Source organism: Corythoichthys intestinalis, chromosome 14 (genome assembly GCF_030265065.1).
Source record: "Corythoichthys intestinalis isolate RoL2023-P3 chromosome 14, ASM3026506v1, whole genome shotgun sequence".
Classification (NCBI taxonomy): domain Eukaryota; kingdom Metazoa; phylum Chordata; class Actinopteri; order Syngnathiformes; family Syngnathidae; genus Corythoichthys; species Corythoichthys intestinalis.
The window spans coordinates 5,248,733-5,265,065 of record NC_080408.1 but is presented as its reverse complement, the minus strand read 5'-3'; the positions used below and the strand labels follow the sequence as shown (position 1 = coordinate 5,265,065).

The following is a 16,333-nucleotide window of genomic DNA, read 5'->3' as shown; positions in this document are numbered from 1 at the left end:
CTCCTATTATGGCGTGTTTTTCTGGCCGTTAACATTAATAATCAAAATGGTGAAGTCGTGTGTGGCGGTCGGTTGCAAAAACAGAGAAGATAGACGGAGAGACTTGAATTTTTACCGTATTCCGAGAGACCCGAAGAGGAGACCGAGATTGACTGCTGCAATTCGACGAGAAAACTGGGCTCCAAACGACTACCACAGATTACGTAGTAGTCATTTTATATCTGGTAAGATGCATTTAATATATATTTAGAGGGTTTTGGGCTGACAACCACAATTAAGATCATTGCTAGGCTAATCGCCGACAACATACACTCAGACGTTGTGAATGAACTATCTGAAAATATATAATTATATGGGGATAATCAGACAGTTGTCATACAATTAATTTACAATTTCACTATTGAGGTCAAAAGCCAAAAAATAAATTCAACTAGGGACAATCTGGAGTAGTGCTATCGCACTTCATATTTATTACATATTATATATGTATGGAGTGAGAGTGCTATCGCTAAACCATATAAACATTAAACGCCCTAGCTCCATTGACAAATGACATGAAATACATTAGACTTGACAGTGGATGTTAGCAAGAACAAAAAATTTTGAATTGAAAATTTCGTAACTCACCTTCCGAGCACAAGATTCCTGCCGAATTTTCATGTACGAGGACCTGTTTCACCCAACCAGCAACATAGCATTTATAAGCCTCCAAGCTCTTAAAGTTTTTCAAACTTTCGTGAGAATAGGCTGATTTTGTGTGGACAAGAGAGTTGTAAATATCAGGGTCAGGCAAAGATGGCGAAGACAGCGGGTCGAAAAACATCGATTTAGGCATCAAATACGGATCTGGCGAATGGATAAACTGAAGTTTTTCCATGTAACGCCTTATATGCGACGCATCCAATGAGTTTACAGCGTCAGATAACACCGGGGCTTCCATGAATTGCTCCATAACTTGCACGACTAATTGAAAACAATGAGAATAGGTCTAAAAAATAGGTACAATATGGCGGCCGGATACAGCAACACGTCATTTTGTGACGTAGGTGACTAGGGTCAATAGCAGAGGTCACGGAACCGCGGCCCTCGGTCCGGTTCCGGACCCCCAAGCCGTCTGGACCAGATCTCAAGCTGTCCGGACTAATACATGTTGCAACAACAAAAATAATTTTTTTCTGCAGGTTTGCAGAGCGGAGGTGGGCAACAAACAAAAACCTTAGCAGTGACGCGCGTGAGCCAGCCAATGGGAGTGAAGCATTTGAAAATTATTTTTAGAACAGCATATCTCACACTCGGTTTCCAGACTCCGCAGAGTGACAAAAACTGAGCCGAATGAAGCTGGAGGAAGAGGCGAAAAGGTACGGCAAATGGCGTGCTCAAAACTACGCAAGATTGATGCAGAAAACTGAGTGTTTAAGGAGGAGTAGACCAACACTTTTTTGTCCATTTTACCTGGCGGCAGCACAAGACCGCTATGCCTCATCTGTTCAGAGACGGTGTTCTGCCAAAATCTGTTACATCGGCAAAACGTCCTACATTAGTTGAATTTTCCACCCAAAGTACTACCGTGCGCGCTAAACTTGTTTTGTTTGGATGCATACAGGCAGAACGGGCTAAAAATGCCTTAGGGAAAATACTTAAATGCAGTTATACCAAATCTACGTGACTAATGTGGTCATCTGCTTCAAAGCTAACACAAAAAACCACAATGGTTAAAAGTATGAAAGGGTAATACATGCAAAAAGTATTTTTGAGGCAATGAAAAGGTTCTAAAAAACTAAATAAAAATAAATATAGTGAGTACTCGCCGCTTCTGACCGATGTGCGCATGCGTTCGGATGCTTGCGCAAGTGAACTGAGCGTTGTGTGGACGTTTCGCCGCGTAGTAAGGAATGGCCGAACAATGGAAGCGCTTGTATAAAGGAGCAATTTGAAAAGGCACTATGAGACGAAGCACGCAGCTTTTTCGCAAAGTTTCCCTATGAACTCTGCCATCCGTTCTCAAAAAATAGCGGAATTAAGGGCTCAATATGATCGCTTTATTATTTATTACTAATTAATTATTATTAAATATTATGTATTACTTTCTATAAATTTATTTTTTATATTTTATTTACATTTTTGAATGTTGTAATTATCAGCATGGCCACGTAAAGATACGTTTGTATTTTGGGGAAAAAAAGAAGCATTAAAAATATTTCCGGACCCGAGATTGTTTTAATTTTTTAATTTCGGACCCAGGGGATTTTTAATTCATGACCCCTGGTCTATAGACCCTACCCACGTGACGTCACAACTCCGCTCTCCTGAATGGTACCGCCCAATTGTCCGTCAAAACATAGTGTTAACCTGTTACGGCTACGTACATTCCTCCTATTTACGGCGTGTTTTTCTGCTCCTTAACATTAATAATCAAAATGGTGAAGGCGTGTGTGGCTGTTGGTTGCACTAACAGAGAAGATGGAAGGAGAGACTTGAAGTTTTACCGTATTCCGAGGGATCCAAAGAGGAGAGCGAAATGGACGGCTGCAATTCGACGTGAAAACTGGGCACCAAAAAATCACCACAGACTATGTAGTAGTCATTTTATATCCGGTAAGATGCATTTAAGATATACTTAGAGGGTTTTGGGCTGACAAATAACCACAATTAAGATCATTGCGAGGCTAATCGCCGACAACATACACATATGTATGTAGTGAGAGTGCTATCGCTAAACCATATAAACATTAAAAGCCTTAACTCCATTGACAAATGACATGAAATACATTAGACTTGACAGTGGATGTTAGCAATAACAAAAGATTTTGAATTGAAAATTTCGTAACTCACCTTTCCAAGCACAAGATAGATTCCTGCCGAATTTTCGTGGACGAGGACCTGTTTCACCCAACCAGCAACGAAGTATTTATAAGCCTCCAAGCTCTTGAAGTTTTCCAAATTTTCGTGAGAATAGGCTGATTTTGTGTGGACAAGATAATTGTAAATATCAGCGTAGCAGATGTCAGGCAGACAGAGCGAAGACAGTGGGTCGAAAAACATCGATTTGGGCATCAAATATGGATCTGGCGACTGTATAGAACGAAGCTTTTCCACATAACGCCTTTTATGCAACACATCCAGTGAGTTTACGGCATCAGAAAGCACCGGGTCTTCCATGAAATGCATTTTAAATTCCTCGATCAATTGAAACCAATGCTAATACAGAGACAAAATGACGGACAAGTGGGCGGAACCATACAGCGAGCACGTGGTTTTGTGACGTCGGTGGGTAGGGTCTATAGAAATATAGGGTGTGACTGCCGGTGTAGGCTCCGTCCAAACAGTCAACCCACTAGATGGCGGTAATGCCCCATGAAAAAAAACAAAGAAGAAGAAGTAGAAGAAGAAGAAGAAGAAATTCCGTCCGCCCCAGCGCTACCTCTGAACAGTAAGCTAAGCAGTGACCACATTTTTTCCCAAAATGATCAACAAATTTTCCACAACGTTTTGAACCGATAAAACTATCGACAAAGTAAGTATATCGCTATTTCACGGGACTCAAACATCATTTGTTCACTGTCCGTGTTGTCGTATTTTTGCGTTTTGATCATTAGCTCAGTTCACAGCGGTCGCCATTAGCAACAAAGCACGTTTGTTTGTTGTCCAACCACAGACCGACAGTCCCCAGTGTTGGAAATGTGTGAAAAGCCGTCAGAAGAGTACATGGAGGAGCTACTTTGTGGAAAAAAAGAGATGGAGCTACACCAGCCAAACATGGAGCCACGAGTTGTTTCACAGCAACTTACAGGTTTGGACTCCGAACAAAGATACACCGCATGTGATTGAACTGAAACCAAAGCTTGTTTATTGTTGTTTGATTAAAACCATAGAACCAATGTGAAAAACACAAATAATTGATGTTTAGATTAACCTTTGTGCCGAATATTACATTATCTGTAATTTTTTGATGGTTTTTGTTTTTACATCAAAGGGAAAACATAGGGGAAAAAACACTACGAATGTTAAATATTTCCTAGGTTTCTAAAACACGCAGACGTTCAAAATGCAACTTTGCCATCATTTCTAAACCTTTGCATTAACTAGCCGAAGAACTTGAATCCACGTGACTCGAAATTACAAAATATGTAACCATTGACTCCCATTATAATTCATAAATTTGGATTTATTGTACACCTGACATATTTTATTGCAATTTCCCTGATTTTCGTATCAATCCTTTCAACGACGGTCAAATAACATGCGAGACGGATATAGAGTGTATTTACACCCCTAACCCTGCAGGTGGCGCAATTTTGCATGCAAGTTTGCATGCAAACGCCATACTGTTTAAAAGGTGGATTTTCAGCTACTTTTGGTATTACCATGCTGATGGTTGCTCACACTTGCTCGTGCATTCACCCGAGCGCTCGTGCACGCGCGTCAGCTGTATTGCTTTGCAGGAAATTTGAATTCCAGGGTTAGGGGAAGGGTTGAATTTAGGGCTGCAGCTATCGAATATTTTAGTAATCGAGTAATCGACTGAAAATTCTATCGATTAATCGAGTAATCGGATAAAACATATATTTTTAGGTGAAGAGCAATTATACATATACATGAGAAAACAAGACATTTCATCTAATCTTGAACCATTTTCAGTCAACCAATGTCTTTATTTTCGTTGTATATTGTTGAAAACAGCCAACAATTGCATCTCAGGTGTAACTAGAATTTAAAAAAAAGACTAATTCACTGCTTTCACTCAAAAAACTTTTAGATCTTATCAATATATATATATATATCTTACCTAAAAATGCCGTTACGCTTGATAACACAAATCACTTAAAAGTTAGGATTTTTTTCCCACGTGTTTCAATTGAATTTCTCTTTGTGTCAAGCCATTTTTAAGTTCTAGTTAAGTTTTAAGTTAGTCTAAACTGTAAGTCCTGATAGGATTTTGAGTTTTTGCAGTGTTCAAAATAGGGCTGCAGCTATCGATTATTTTAGTAGTCGATTAATCGACAAACCATTAGTTCGAATAATCGAGTAATCGGATAAGGAACATGAAAAATTAAATTAACTGAGCTGAGCCTCAAACGGTATAAACACAAATAAATGAGGATTTATGTACAACAAAAGATCAATTGGCTAACTTACATCGCAAAAGTCCGCTAGTTCAAATGCTATAAAATGCTAAAACTTTTTTACGATGCTCTTAACAAATGGTTCGGACACATATTCCCACAAAAATAGGCTAAATATACCTATAAACCAAACTACGAATGCATTAAAAAAATACATTAGCTCAAACAAAATTTAGCTTATGTTCGTCTCAACAGGGAGCACCTGGATTCAGCCATGTGAATTGAGGCCGAATAGAAGGCAGTATATCCACTCAAATCAATAAAAATAAATGCAAACACTTTCAAAATAAACCATTACAACGTCACTTTAATTAAACGAATACTCGAATCAGCAAAATTTAATTCGAATATTTTTTTCTAATCGAATACTCGAGTTAATCGATTAATCGTTGCAGCTCTAGTTCAAAATAAATGTATGATACAGGCTGTATTGGAGCACATTAGGGACCAGTGCTACTTGGTGTTTTATCCAGCAATGACTACTGAGCTAAAATTGATAGTTAGCATGATTAAGTTTTTATTTTACACCCTCATCACTCCACAATGCTATGTTATGTTAAAGCCTGTATGTAAGACACGTTAGCCACGCATCGACAGTGGTCATAATTAATTGAAACCTAGCCCTCCGCAGGGCTAACGTTCCGTGAGCTAGTAGCGACAGTAACGTTAATCTTATTTATTAGCGCTTAGCGCTCTTTATTAGCGCTCTTTATTAGCGCTTAGCGCTGTACTGCTTTAAGATGGCGGCTGTTTACAAACGCTGCCCAGACGCGGCCGAGGCTGTCATTTCGCATCTAGTTCAACATACATGTGATCTCTATGAGACGCGCCAGACGCTGCCTGTTACCAATGTAGCATTGTGCGGGCTAGTATTTAGCAACGTCGGCGTCGTTTGTGGCGGCTGTCGGCTGCGGTAAGTTTTTTTTTTTTTTTTCCCCTTCTTCCTCTAAGCACGTGACAGCGCGTTGTCCCGCATTAAAAGTAGTCCTAACAAAACGTGATGCTTAGAGCTGTCAAAATAAACGATTACTCGAGGTGAATAAAATTACTCGGATCAGTTTTTAAACTCGAGTTGCTCGAGTACTCGTTTCAGCTCTAGTTGAATTCCATAAGTTATTACTGAAGATTAGTGTCATTTGAAATCATGTAGTTGTGTGCGTCTCCACACATGCACGTTGCTTGAACAGTGGTGCCTCCAGAAATTTTTCCTAGGGGTGGCCAGATGGGGCCACTTAAAATCTTGGGGTGGCCAAAACTAAAAGCCATAATTTCAGGTTTTCATTATATTATTGCAGTAAAAAGGTCAGGGGAAAACTATCAGAAAGACTTAAGGACACGGCTACTGTTATACTTTGGTGTATTGTGTAATATTTGATGTTACTAATGATTTAATGTGCATAGTCCGTAACTGTCCAGTCAACATTTTGAGTTCCAAAACAATTCTGTTTTAATGTGTTATGTATATATCAGGCATAAGGTGTGCATTTAACTAGGGCTGACAAACGATTAAAAATTTTAATCGAGTTAAACACAGCTTAAAAATGAATTAATCGTAATTAATCGCAATTCAAACCATCTCTAAAATGTGCCATATTTTTCTGTAAATTATTGTTGTAATGGAAAGATAAGACAAGACGGATATATACATTCAACATACTGTACATAAGTACTGTATTTGTTTATTAGAACAAATCCACAAGATGGCATTAACATTATTAACGTTTTTTCTGTGAAAGGGATCCACGGATAGAAAGACTTGTAATTCTTAAAGGATAAATGTGAGTTTGTATATTGTGACTAAATATTGCCATTTAGTGTATTTGTTGAGCTTTCAGTAAATTATACTGTAATGTCTTAACTGTTCTGCCCAAATGCATGATGGGAAGTGGTGCAACCATGACTGTGTGTGGTGGCTGCAAATGCTATATCTTCTCTGCATTGGGTACACTACAGGGTGTTAAGAAAAAGGTCAATTCCTGTCACTCTTCCCCAAGTCGCATCCCACAATATTTATAGTTGCTGTGGGAGGGATGACAAAGCGTTTGCCAATTAAAAGCACGGCCACAATGAATGCTTTTATCCACTCCACTCACTTGACACTGCCTCTTATCTCTGTATAAAAGTAAAACGACGCCATTGTAGGCTGTTTGCGGCAATGCGTGAATAAGTCGTACTGCGAATGCGTTAATTGCGGTAAATATTTTCACGTGATTAATTAAAAAAAAAAATTAACGCCCGTTAATGTGATAAATTTGACAGCCGTACATCTAACAAAACAAAATAAATGCATTCATTTGGGATGAAATGTATAACCTATGCTACAACAATCTAACGATATACTGGCAAGCGGGGTGGCCAGTGGAGTGGCCAACCAATTTATAGGGGTGGCCTTGGCCACCCCCTGGGGATGCCACTGTGCTTGTAATCATGATCTTTCATTGGTCATGTTTAGGGATGGGAATCGAAATCCGATTCCAATTCGGAACCGGTTCCGAGTGTTTCGAGGCCTCGACATTACAATGAAAAAGCCTTAACGATCCCTTAAACGATTCCTAAAGACGCGTATTGCGTCGTGACGTGTCTTGTTGTCCAGATGCATCAAACTAGCATGGCGCCAAGAACCACTCGCTCCAAAGTTGGACTACACTTCACCAGGAAAGAGTGTGAAAATGAAAAGTTACGACGGGTAAGCACGAGCATTGCAGCCATAAACATAACAATGACAGCACGTAGGTTCAAACGCTGGAAAGTGTGTCTTCACTTCACGAGGAAAATTTACAACAAAGCGACTTGCAGTCATTGCAAGGTGGAGATAACTGCATCGGGAGGGAATAGACTGCACTGTCCTCACCGAGACAGCTACACAGCTAGCTAAACTCTGAAATGACGATACAGAAGGCGTTGGTATAATTTGCTGACTTTATTCAACCATCACTTGAAGAGTGAAACTAAAAATAGAAATGAAACAAATCAATTTCGTCCCCAATAACAAACAGGTTTGCATCAACGTAAATCAGCGATGATTAGCTGCTAATAACAGTATGGTTAGCATTCGTTCGCTAGCATTAGCACATCGTTCAAACCACTACACAACTGGATTTAAGTGTCCGATCGCGAGTGGAAACACAACAACAACAACACAAAAGATTATACATACAGGCGTTGCCTCTGTAGATATTAACATTAACAAAGAACGTAGGCTCGTAGAAGTGTTTCCCTCTCTCACTTCGCTCGCTCACTCGCTTGGATGCGGCATTTCTTCGGGTGCCCAAACTGCGGCCCGCGGCCCAAATACGGCCCGCCTCCACATTTGGTCCGGCCATTTTGAATTTTTTTTTTTTTTTCTCAATCGTGTTATTTATTTCCTGGCCTTTTGTCCTTGAAGAATTCAGAGAGGGTAATTTGGTTATTATCTATTTAATTAATACTGTTTTTATTATTAATTATTATTATTATATTATTATTTTTATTTTATTTACTTTCATTCCGTGAAGAATCCAGAAAGGGTTATTTGATTGTGGCTTTCTGAAAAACAATAATTTTTTACATTTATGCACTTCTGCAATCGTCACACTTTTTTTGTTACAAACTGACCCCGGCCCCTCATCAGAGAAGGGAAAAGTTATGTTACCCTCACAGGAAAAAGTTTGGGGACCCCTGCTTTAACACATATTGCCAAACGCAGAACAACAACCTATCTGCCAATATATACCAATATTTTTTATTTCTATTAGATAAATGTTTCAGTAAAATGTTACACATTCTTGTGTATTTGCCACTTATTGCCACAGTTAACATTGAGGCTTTGGGCCTCTTTTGATCTCGTTGTGAGTTTGTAGGGTTGTGAGTTCTGATTAAACAAACTCGATGCCAATCAAAACGTTTGTTGTTCTTTTCCCCCAAATTAGAATCGATAAGAGAATCGATAAAGAATCGAATCGTTAAGCAATATCGACAATGGAATCGGAATCGTAAAAATCCTATCAATTCCCATCCCTAGTCATGTTGAGGATGTGTGTGGACTCACGAACACTTGTGTGTGCGCGCGCGTTTGTGTGAGTGTGTGAGGGCGTGCGCGCGTTGCTTCTTCAACGGGACAGCATGAGTTGACGTATGTGACGGTTGACTATGATGCGACTGTGCGAACAATCAAAGTACTGTATGCGTTTGTACATGCACGCGCACTCTCAGGTCACCCAGCGTGTGCGCGAATGTGTGTGTGTGTGTGTGTGCAAAAATCCATTTTGCCACATAACCCCCCCCCCCCCCCCCCAAAATGCCGCATACCAAAATATATTTTGCCACATACCAAAAAAAAAATTAAATGCCACATACCAAAATACATTTTGCCACATACCCAAAAAAAAAAAAAAAAAAAGTCACATGCCCCAAAAAAATGCCACATGCCAAAATCCATTTTGCCACATGACAAAAAAATGCCACATTGCAAAATCCATTTTGCCACATACCAACAAAAATGCCTGTTTTACGAAATGTCAACGTTCGCAGTGAGTCAGCAACAGGCACTTTTGCGAAATAGACAATGTTTATTGATTAGAAATTGCAAATAAATGAAGTTTATTGATTACAGTCCCACAATGGCAAGCAAAAAACAAGCATAACACAGAATAACCACAACGCTAGGTCTAGATTGTCACTGATAACGTCTAAAACCCCACGATGCAGTTAAAACACATACAAGTACAAGAAACAATGGCGCTAGATATATTAGTTGCCGAAGCTAAAACACCCCCACGCCGCAGTTAAAGCACAACGAGTTCCCTGGTATTGAATCAAGCTCCTACCTGTCAGCAATGAGCGGAGAGCCAACGGTCCTGGTCTGAGTATCCAAGGAACAACACCGAGCGATCACGCGTTAATTCACGGAAGACTCTGGCGTGGCCCGGAAATGTCCGGCTCTTTATTGGCACATGCCAAGTGAGAACAGAGATGGCCAGCCCCTGCTCTCAGGAGGCACACTGCCTGCCCAAAAATGGTAATCTTAACATGTTTTGCTCAACCTCTTAAGGAGATGAGTCTCGTGTCCAAATATGATTGGTTCACTCGTTGTACTTTTTAGCAGCAGATAAGTCTGTATCAGGTGTCATGGTAACCATAGCAATAAGCTAAACCGCGTCAAAGTAGCGGGCATAACCGGATAAGAAGTTGTACAGTCAGTCCAAAAGTATGTGTGCACATCAAAAACAGCAACACACAGTTAGTTACTCTTAAAGGCACTCTCAAAGGCAGTTATTGCTATATAAATGTGCAGTTATTGCTATATGTGTGTATGTGGATCCAGTTCGGGTCACAAAAAGGTCACAAGAAAGGTACAGGTGTTTTTCTCCATTTAATGCCGCATGCCAAAATCCATTTTGCCATATGCCCCAAAAATGCCACATACCAGAACCCGTTTTGCCACATGCCCCCCCACCCCCAAAAAAATACCACATGCCCAAAAAATGCCACATGCCAGAATACATTTTGCCACATGGCATTATCCATTTTGCCACATACCAACAAAAATGCCACATGCAAAAATACATTTTGCTTCATGGCATAAAAAATGCCACATGGCAAAATCCATTTTGCCACATACCAACAAAAATGCCACATGCCATAATCCATTTTGCCATATGCCATAAGAAATGCCACATGGCAAAATCCATTTTGCCACATACCAACAAAAATGCCACATGCCAAAATCCATTTTGCCACATGCCAAAAAAAAAAAAAGCCATTTTCCAGAAGCTGTATTGCCACATACCAAATCCATTGTGCCACATACCAAAAAAAACAAAAACAAACAAACACATGCCCCAAAAAATGCCACATGCTAGAATACATTTTGCCACATGGCATAATCCATTTTGCCATATGCCATAAAAATGCCACATGTTAAAATCCATTTTGCCACATAACAACAACAATGCGACATGCCAAAATGATTTTGCCACATGCCAAAAAAAATATATATATCACATGCCCAAAAAATTGCCACATGCCAAAATACATTTTGCCACATGGCATAATCCATTTTGCCACATACCAACAAAAATGCCACATGGCAAAATCCATTTTGCCATATGCCATAAAAATGTTACTTGGCAAAATCCATTTTGCCACATACCAACAAAAATGCCACATGCCAAAATTCATTTTGCCACATGCCCCAAAAATGCCACATACCAGAACCCGTTTTGCCACATACCAAAATCTATTTTGCCACATTCCCGATAATTTTTCCCGATCATATACATTTTGGCAATGCATTAAGAAAAAAAATGAATAAAACTCGGACGAATCTATACATTCAACATGCAGTACATAAGTACTGTATTTGTTAATGATGACAATAAATTCTCAAGATGGCATTTACATTATTAACATTCTTTCTGTGAGAGGGATCCACGGATGGAAAGACTTGTAATTCTTAAAGGATAAATGTGACTTTGTATATTGTGACTAAATATTGCCATCTAGTGTATTTGTTGAGCTTTCAGTAAATGATACTGTAGCCATTTAACTGTTCTGCCCAAATGCATGATGGGAAGTGCAACCATGACTGTGCGTAGTGGTACCAACTGATATATCTTCTCTGCGTTGGGAAATAACATAGGGTGTTAAGAAAAAGATCAATTACTACCTATCTTCCCCACATTGCTTCCCATGATCTTTCTAATCGAAGGGAGAGGGATTGTAAGGCTTTAGCCAATTAAAAAAAGGCTCCAAAGGCTGCCAAAATTCACTCTACTCATTTTACGCTGCCTTTTAGCTCTGTATACAGGTAAAACGGCGCCATTACAGATTGAAGGTGATAATCCGTGAGTGGGTCGTACAGCGCATGCGTTAATTGCGTTAAATATTTTACCGTGATAAAAAAATTTTTTTTAATTAATTACCGCCGTTAAGTGGAGAAATTTGATAACCCTACCTTAAGCCTAAACTAAAGACTCTGGATGAGTGTAACATATTATGTCTGTAACGTTAAATACAATGAGAAAACGATTTAATTAAAATATATACTGTATATATATATATATATATTGAAAAAAAGGCTGTCCGATATTTTTTTGCCGATTCCGATACTTTGAAGATGACGTGATCGGGACATCTCAAGTGAATACATTGCAAAACAGTGGAAAAAATTATAACCCATCTAACACAACAAAGGCGGATGTGGAAAAGAAAAAGGTTCCCCTCCACAATGTGATATACCGTATTGGCCCGAATATAAGACAGTGTTTTTTGCATTAAAATAAGACTGAAAAAGTGGGGGTCGTCTTATATTCGCTGTCTAGACGTTATACCCATTCACGACGCTAGATGGCGCCAGATATCATCGAAGCGATGTTCTGTCATGACAGATCTCAGCTACTCTCAAGTTTAACCAGTTTGCATTATTTTATTGCAATGTTTTTCCTTATTCAGATTTGTTTCAAGACTACAGTTAGACTTCACTTTGATGGTTAATGCAGTTATTGCAATTTTGTTGTTTTATCACAATAGACTGGTTTGTTTACATTTCAAAAACCAGAAGCCATTCATTTACGAATGTGATTGCCCTTTAGTTTACATATTTAAATGTTCAGATATTAAGATTTGAATGAGGCACAATAACATGCTTTTTCTCTCAAATATATTGTTATAATCATTTGTTTCAGATGTACTGTAATTATATTTGTGCTGCAACGATTAATTGATGAACTCGAATATTCGATAAGAATAAAAATATTCGAATTAAATTTTGTTGCTTCAAGTATTCGTTTAATTAAAGTGGCGTTGTAATGGTTTATTTTGAAAGTATTTACATTTAGTTTTATTGATTAGGGTGGATACACTGCCCTCTGGTCTGCCTCATTTCAGATGACTGAATTCAACTGCTCCCTGTTAAGATCAACGTAAGCTACGTTTTTGTTTGGGCTAATGTTTTTTAATGCATTTGTAATGTAGTTTGTAGGTATATTTAGCCATTTTTGTGGGAATATGAGTCTGAACCATTCATTAAGAGCTTTGTAAAAAAAAAATTAAAAAAAAAGTTAGCATTTTATAGCATTTAAGCTAGCGGACTTTTGTTATGTAGGTTAGCTAATTGTTCTTTTGATGTACATAGATCCTCATTTATTTATTTTTTTATACTGTTTGAGGCTCATCCCTGGTATTTTAATTTTTAATGTTCCTTATCCGGTTACTTGATTATTCGAACTTGTTCATCGATTAATTGACTACTAAAATAATCGTTAGCTGCAGCCCTAAATTATTTTCTGTATAAAAATTAATTTGATGTTTGAAAAGTTTTTTTTTTTTTTTTTTTTTTTTTTTTTTCAAATTTGAGTCTTGAAAAAGAGGGGGTCGTCTTATATTCAGGGCCGTCTTATATTCTGGCCAATACGGTTCTACCAAAGCATTTGTAATTGCAATCATTTTCTGGGAGTGATTCAGCATTATCTGACAGAATTGCAGGGGTGCCAATACTTTTGGCCAGCACTGTAATTAGAAACGACTTGGAAACGATTTTAATAATCGATTCGGTTTTTCTGTTCTAAACCAAATGTTTCTTTTTGCATTTCAGCTATTCTCTCAGATACCAACTGCCCTTCTTCCGACAGCAACGCTTACAAATATCGCGCCGACGAGGATGACGAGGATTATTCTTGTGATAAATTCAAGGACGCCGACGAGGATTATTCTTGTGATGAATTTGACGACGATGACGCCGACGACAAAGACGACAGTTGTCTGCGTCCTCAGTGCGGGAAAACTTTTAAAACCGAATCTCTGAAGCGTCACGTGAAAACGCACGCCGCAGAGAAAGATTTCATCTGCTCGTTTTGCGGTATACAAATGACTACCAAGAGCAATTTAAAACGCCACATGCTAACACACACAGGCGAAAAACCTGCTCTCTGTTCAGAGTGCGGTAAGCGCTTCGCTACTCAAGTCTGTTTAAAAAAGCACATGAGAACACACACCGGAGAGAAACCGCACGAATGTTTTGTTTGCCATAGAAGATTCGGCGAGAAACAACTTCTGAAATACCACATGAGAACGCACACCGGCGAGAAACCATACGCTTGCCAACTTTGCAGTAAACGATTCGCGATCCAAGGCAGCTTAGTTAAACACCAAAAAGTGCACACTGGTGAGAAACCGTTTTACTGCGCAGCTTGCGGTAAAAGTTACACTAGAAAAGTGTATTTCACAAACCACTCGTGTAAAGGGACTAACGGAAAAGCAAAGTTGAACGGGAAATTTTGAGATTTTTTGAGACGATTCATAGTCGAAGCTCTGGAAAAATACGGTGCCGACTCTGGTAAATTGTAAAACTGTGAATGATCAGTGTTGTCACTAACGCGTTACTGTAATGTGATTGATTACAGTATTGGCTCGAATATAAGACGACCCCCTCTTTTTCAAGACTCAAGTTTGGGAAAAAAAAAGACTTTTTGAACACTAATGTGCAATCACATTCGTAAATGAATGGCTTCTGGTTTTTGAAATGTAAATAAACCAATCTATTGTGATAAAACAACAAAATTGCAATAGTTAACGCAATTGCATTAACCATCAAAGTGAAGTCTAACTGTAATTGTAGTGTTGTAACAAATCTGAGTAAGGACAAACATTGCAATAAAATAATGCAAACTGGTTAAACTTGAGAGTAGCTGAGATCTTTCATGACAGAACATTACTCAAGTTCAGCATTCGCTTTAATGATATCTGGCGCCATCTAGCGTCTTGAATGGGTATTACGTCTAGACTGCGAATATAAGACGACCCCCACTTTTTCAGTCTTATTTCAATGCAAAAAACACCAAACACCGTCTTGTATTCAGGCCAATACGGTACTTTCTTTCAGTAACGAGTAACGCTTTCATTTTTCCAAACTAGTAATCTGATTAAAGTTGGTGTGTGTTATTTAGGGCCTGAGCACCAACTGGGAGAGACAGTGACGACCGAAAGTAGTATTTGCCATGTGGCAAAATAGATTTTGGCATGTGTTTTTTTTTTTTTTTTTTTTTTTTTTTTTTTGCCATGTGGCAAAATGGATTTTGGCATGTTGCATTTACTTTTGCCATTGGAGTGGAAATTAAAGACATGTTGCTTTTCGCCCTCTTCAACGCTGATTCAAAACGAAACTTATGAACTTGCAAACTCGTGGTGGATCTGTTGCACTTATGCACTTTCTGTTGCAGCAGGTGTAACCACAGAGAAAAAACAACTCGCAACTCACGAGTTCTAGGAAAACAGTGTAAGCAGAAGGGGCGAGAGTATATAAGTAAAGGAGGGAGCAGTGTTAAATCTGAGAGTCTGCTGTGGTCTTACGCGTCAGACGTGCAGCCAGGTACTTTCTGCTCAACTTTACCGAGGACAACCTGGCTCTCCGTCCTTCCAGCACACGGTAATTAAGCCTTTGCTTAGAGCGATTGTACAGTAACGCTTCTATTCTGTGGCTTAAATAAAATGTGCCGCTTGTTTAACGCGGAGAAGTGTTAGAGCCTTGTGTGTGTGTGTGTGTGTTGCCGATTTTCCTCGATCCCAATAGGCCATATTATTACAGTAATTGATCATAAACTGTAATAGGCCTGACATCTGGTAAGATACTGTATTTGACTGTAAGCAGTATTGATGCAAATCTATCACAATTATTGGTTATAAAATTGTGATATTCCCCGTTTCGTGTGGTAATTGCGTATAAATCACACGACCCTATCTTTGGGCCCTTAGACATACTGTATAGGATAAGCAGTATCTAAAAAGTGTTTCAAAACAGCCATGTAGCCAAATGGATTTTGCCGTGTGGCATTTTTTTTTGCATGTGGCAGAATGGATTTTGCCATGTGGCATGGACTTTGCCATGTGGCATTTTTTTTCACCATGTGGCAAAATGGATTTTGGCATGTGGCATTTTTTTTTTTTTTTTTTATTGCCATGTAGCAAAATGGATTTTGCCGTGTGGCATTTTTTTTGCATGTGGCAGAATGGATTTTGCCATGTGGCAGAATGGATTTTGCTCTGTGGCTTTTTTTTTGCTATGCGGCAAAATGGGTTTTGCTGTGTGGCATTTTTTTACCATGTGGCAAAATGGATTTTGCCGTTTGGCAAAATTGATTTTGTCATGTATTTTTTTCCTATGTGGCAAAATAGATTTTGCCGTGTGGCAATTTTTTTTTCTGGCCATGTGGAAAATTTGATTTTGCCGTGTGGCA

At 38.9% G+C, this 16,333-nt stretch overlaps 1 protein-coding gene across 3 annotated transcripts; it reads left to right on the top strand.

Annotated features, from left to right (window-relative positions):
• Positions 1-3,324: 3,324 nt before the first annotated feature.
• Positions 3,325-15,858, top strand: LOC130929371 (gastrula zinc finger protein XlCGF17.1-like). Of its 3 annotated transcripts, XR_009066869.1 has the most exons (4): positions 3,356-3,514; positions 3,656-3,790; positions 7,717-7,809; positions 13,696-15,858. XR_009066869.1 is itself a non-coding variant. In XM_057856471.1 (3 exons), exons 1-3 carry the CDS (start codon positions 3,355-3,357, stop codon positions 14,379-14,381), a joined length of 897 nt encoding a protein of 298 aa, XP_057712454.1. In that variant the 5' UTR covers positions 3,325-3,354; the 3' UTR covers positions 14,382-15,858. The 3 variants fall into 3 exon arrangements, 2 of the variants coding, with proteins under 2 accessions (XP_057712454.1, XP_057712455.1); XM_057856471.1 differs by lacking the exon at positions 7,717-7,809 and having other exon boundaries at positions 3,325-3,430; XM_057856472.1 differs by lacking the exon at positions 7,717-7,809.
• The last annotated feature ends 475 nt before the right edge of the window (positions 15,859-16,333 follow it).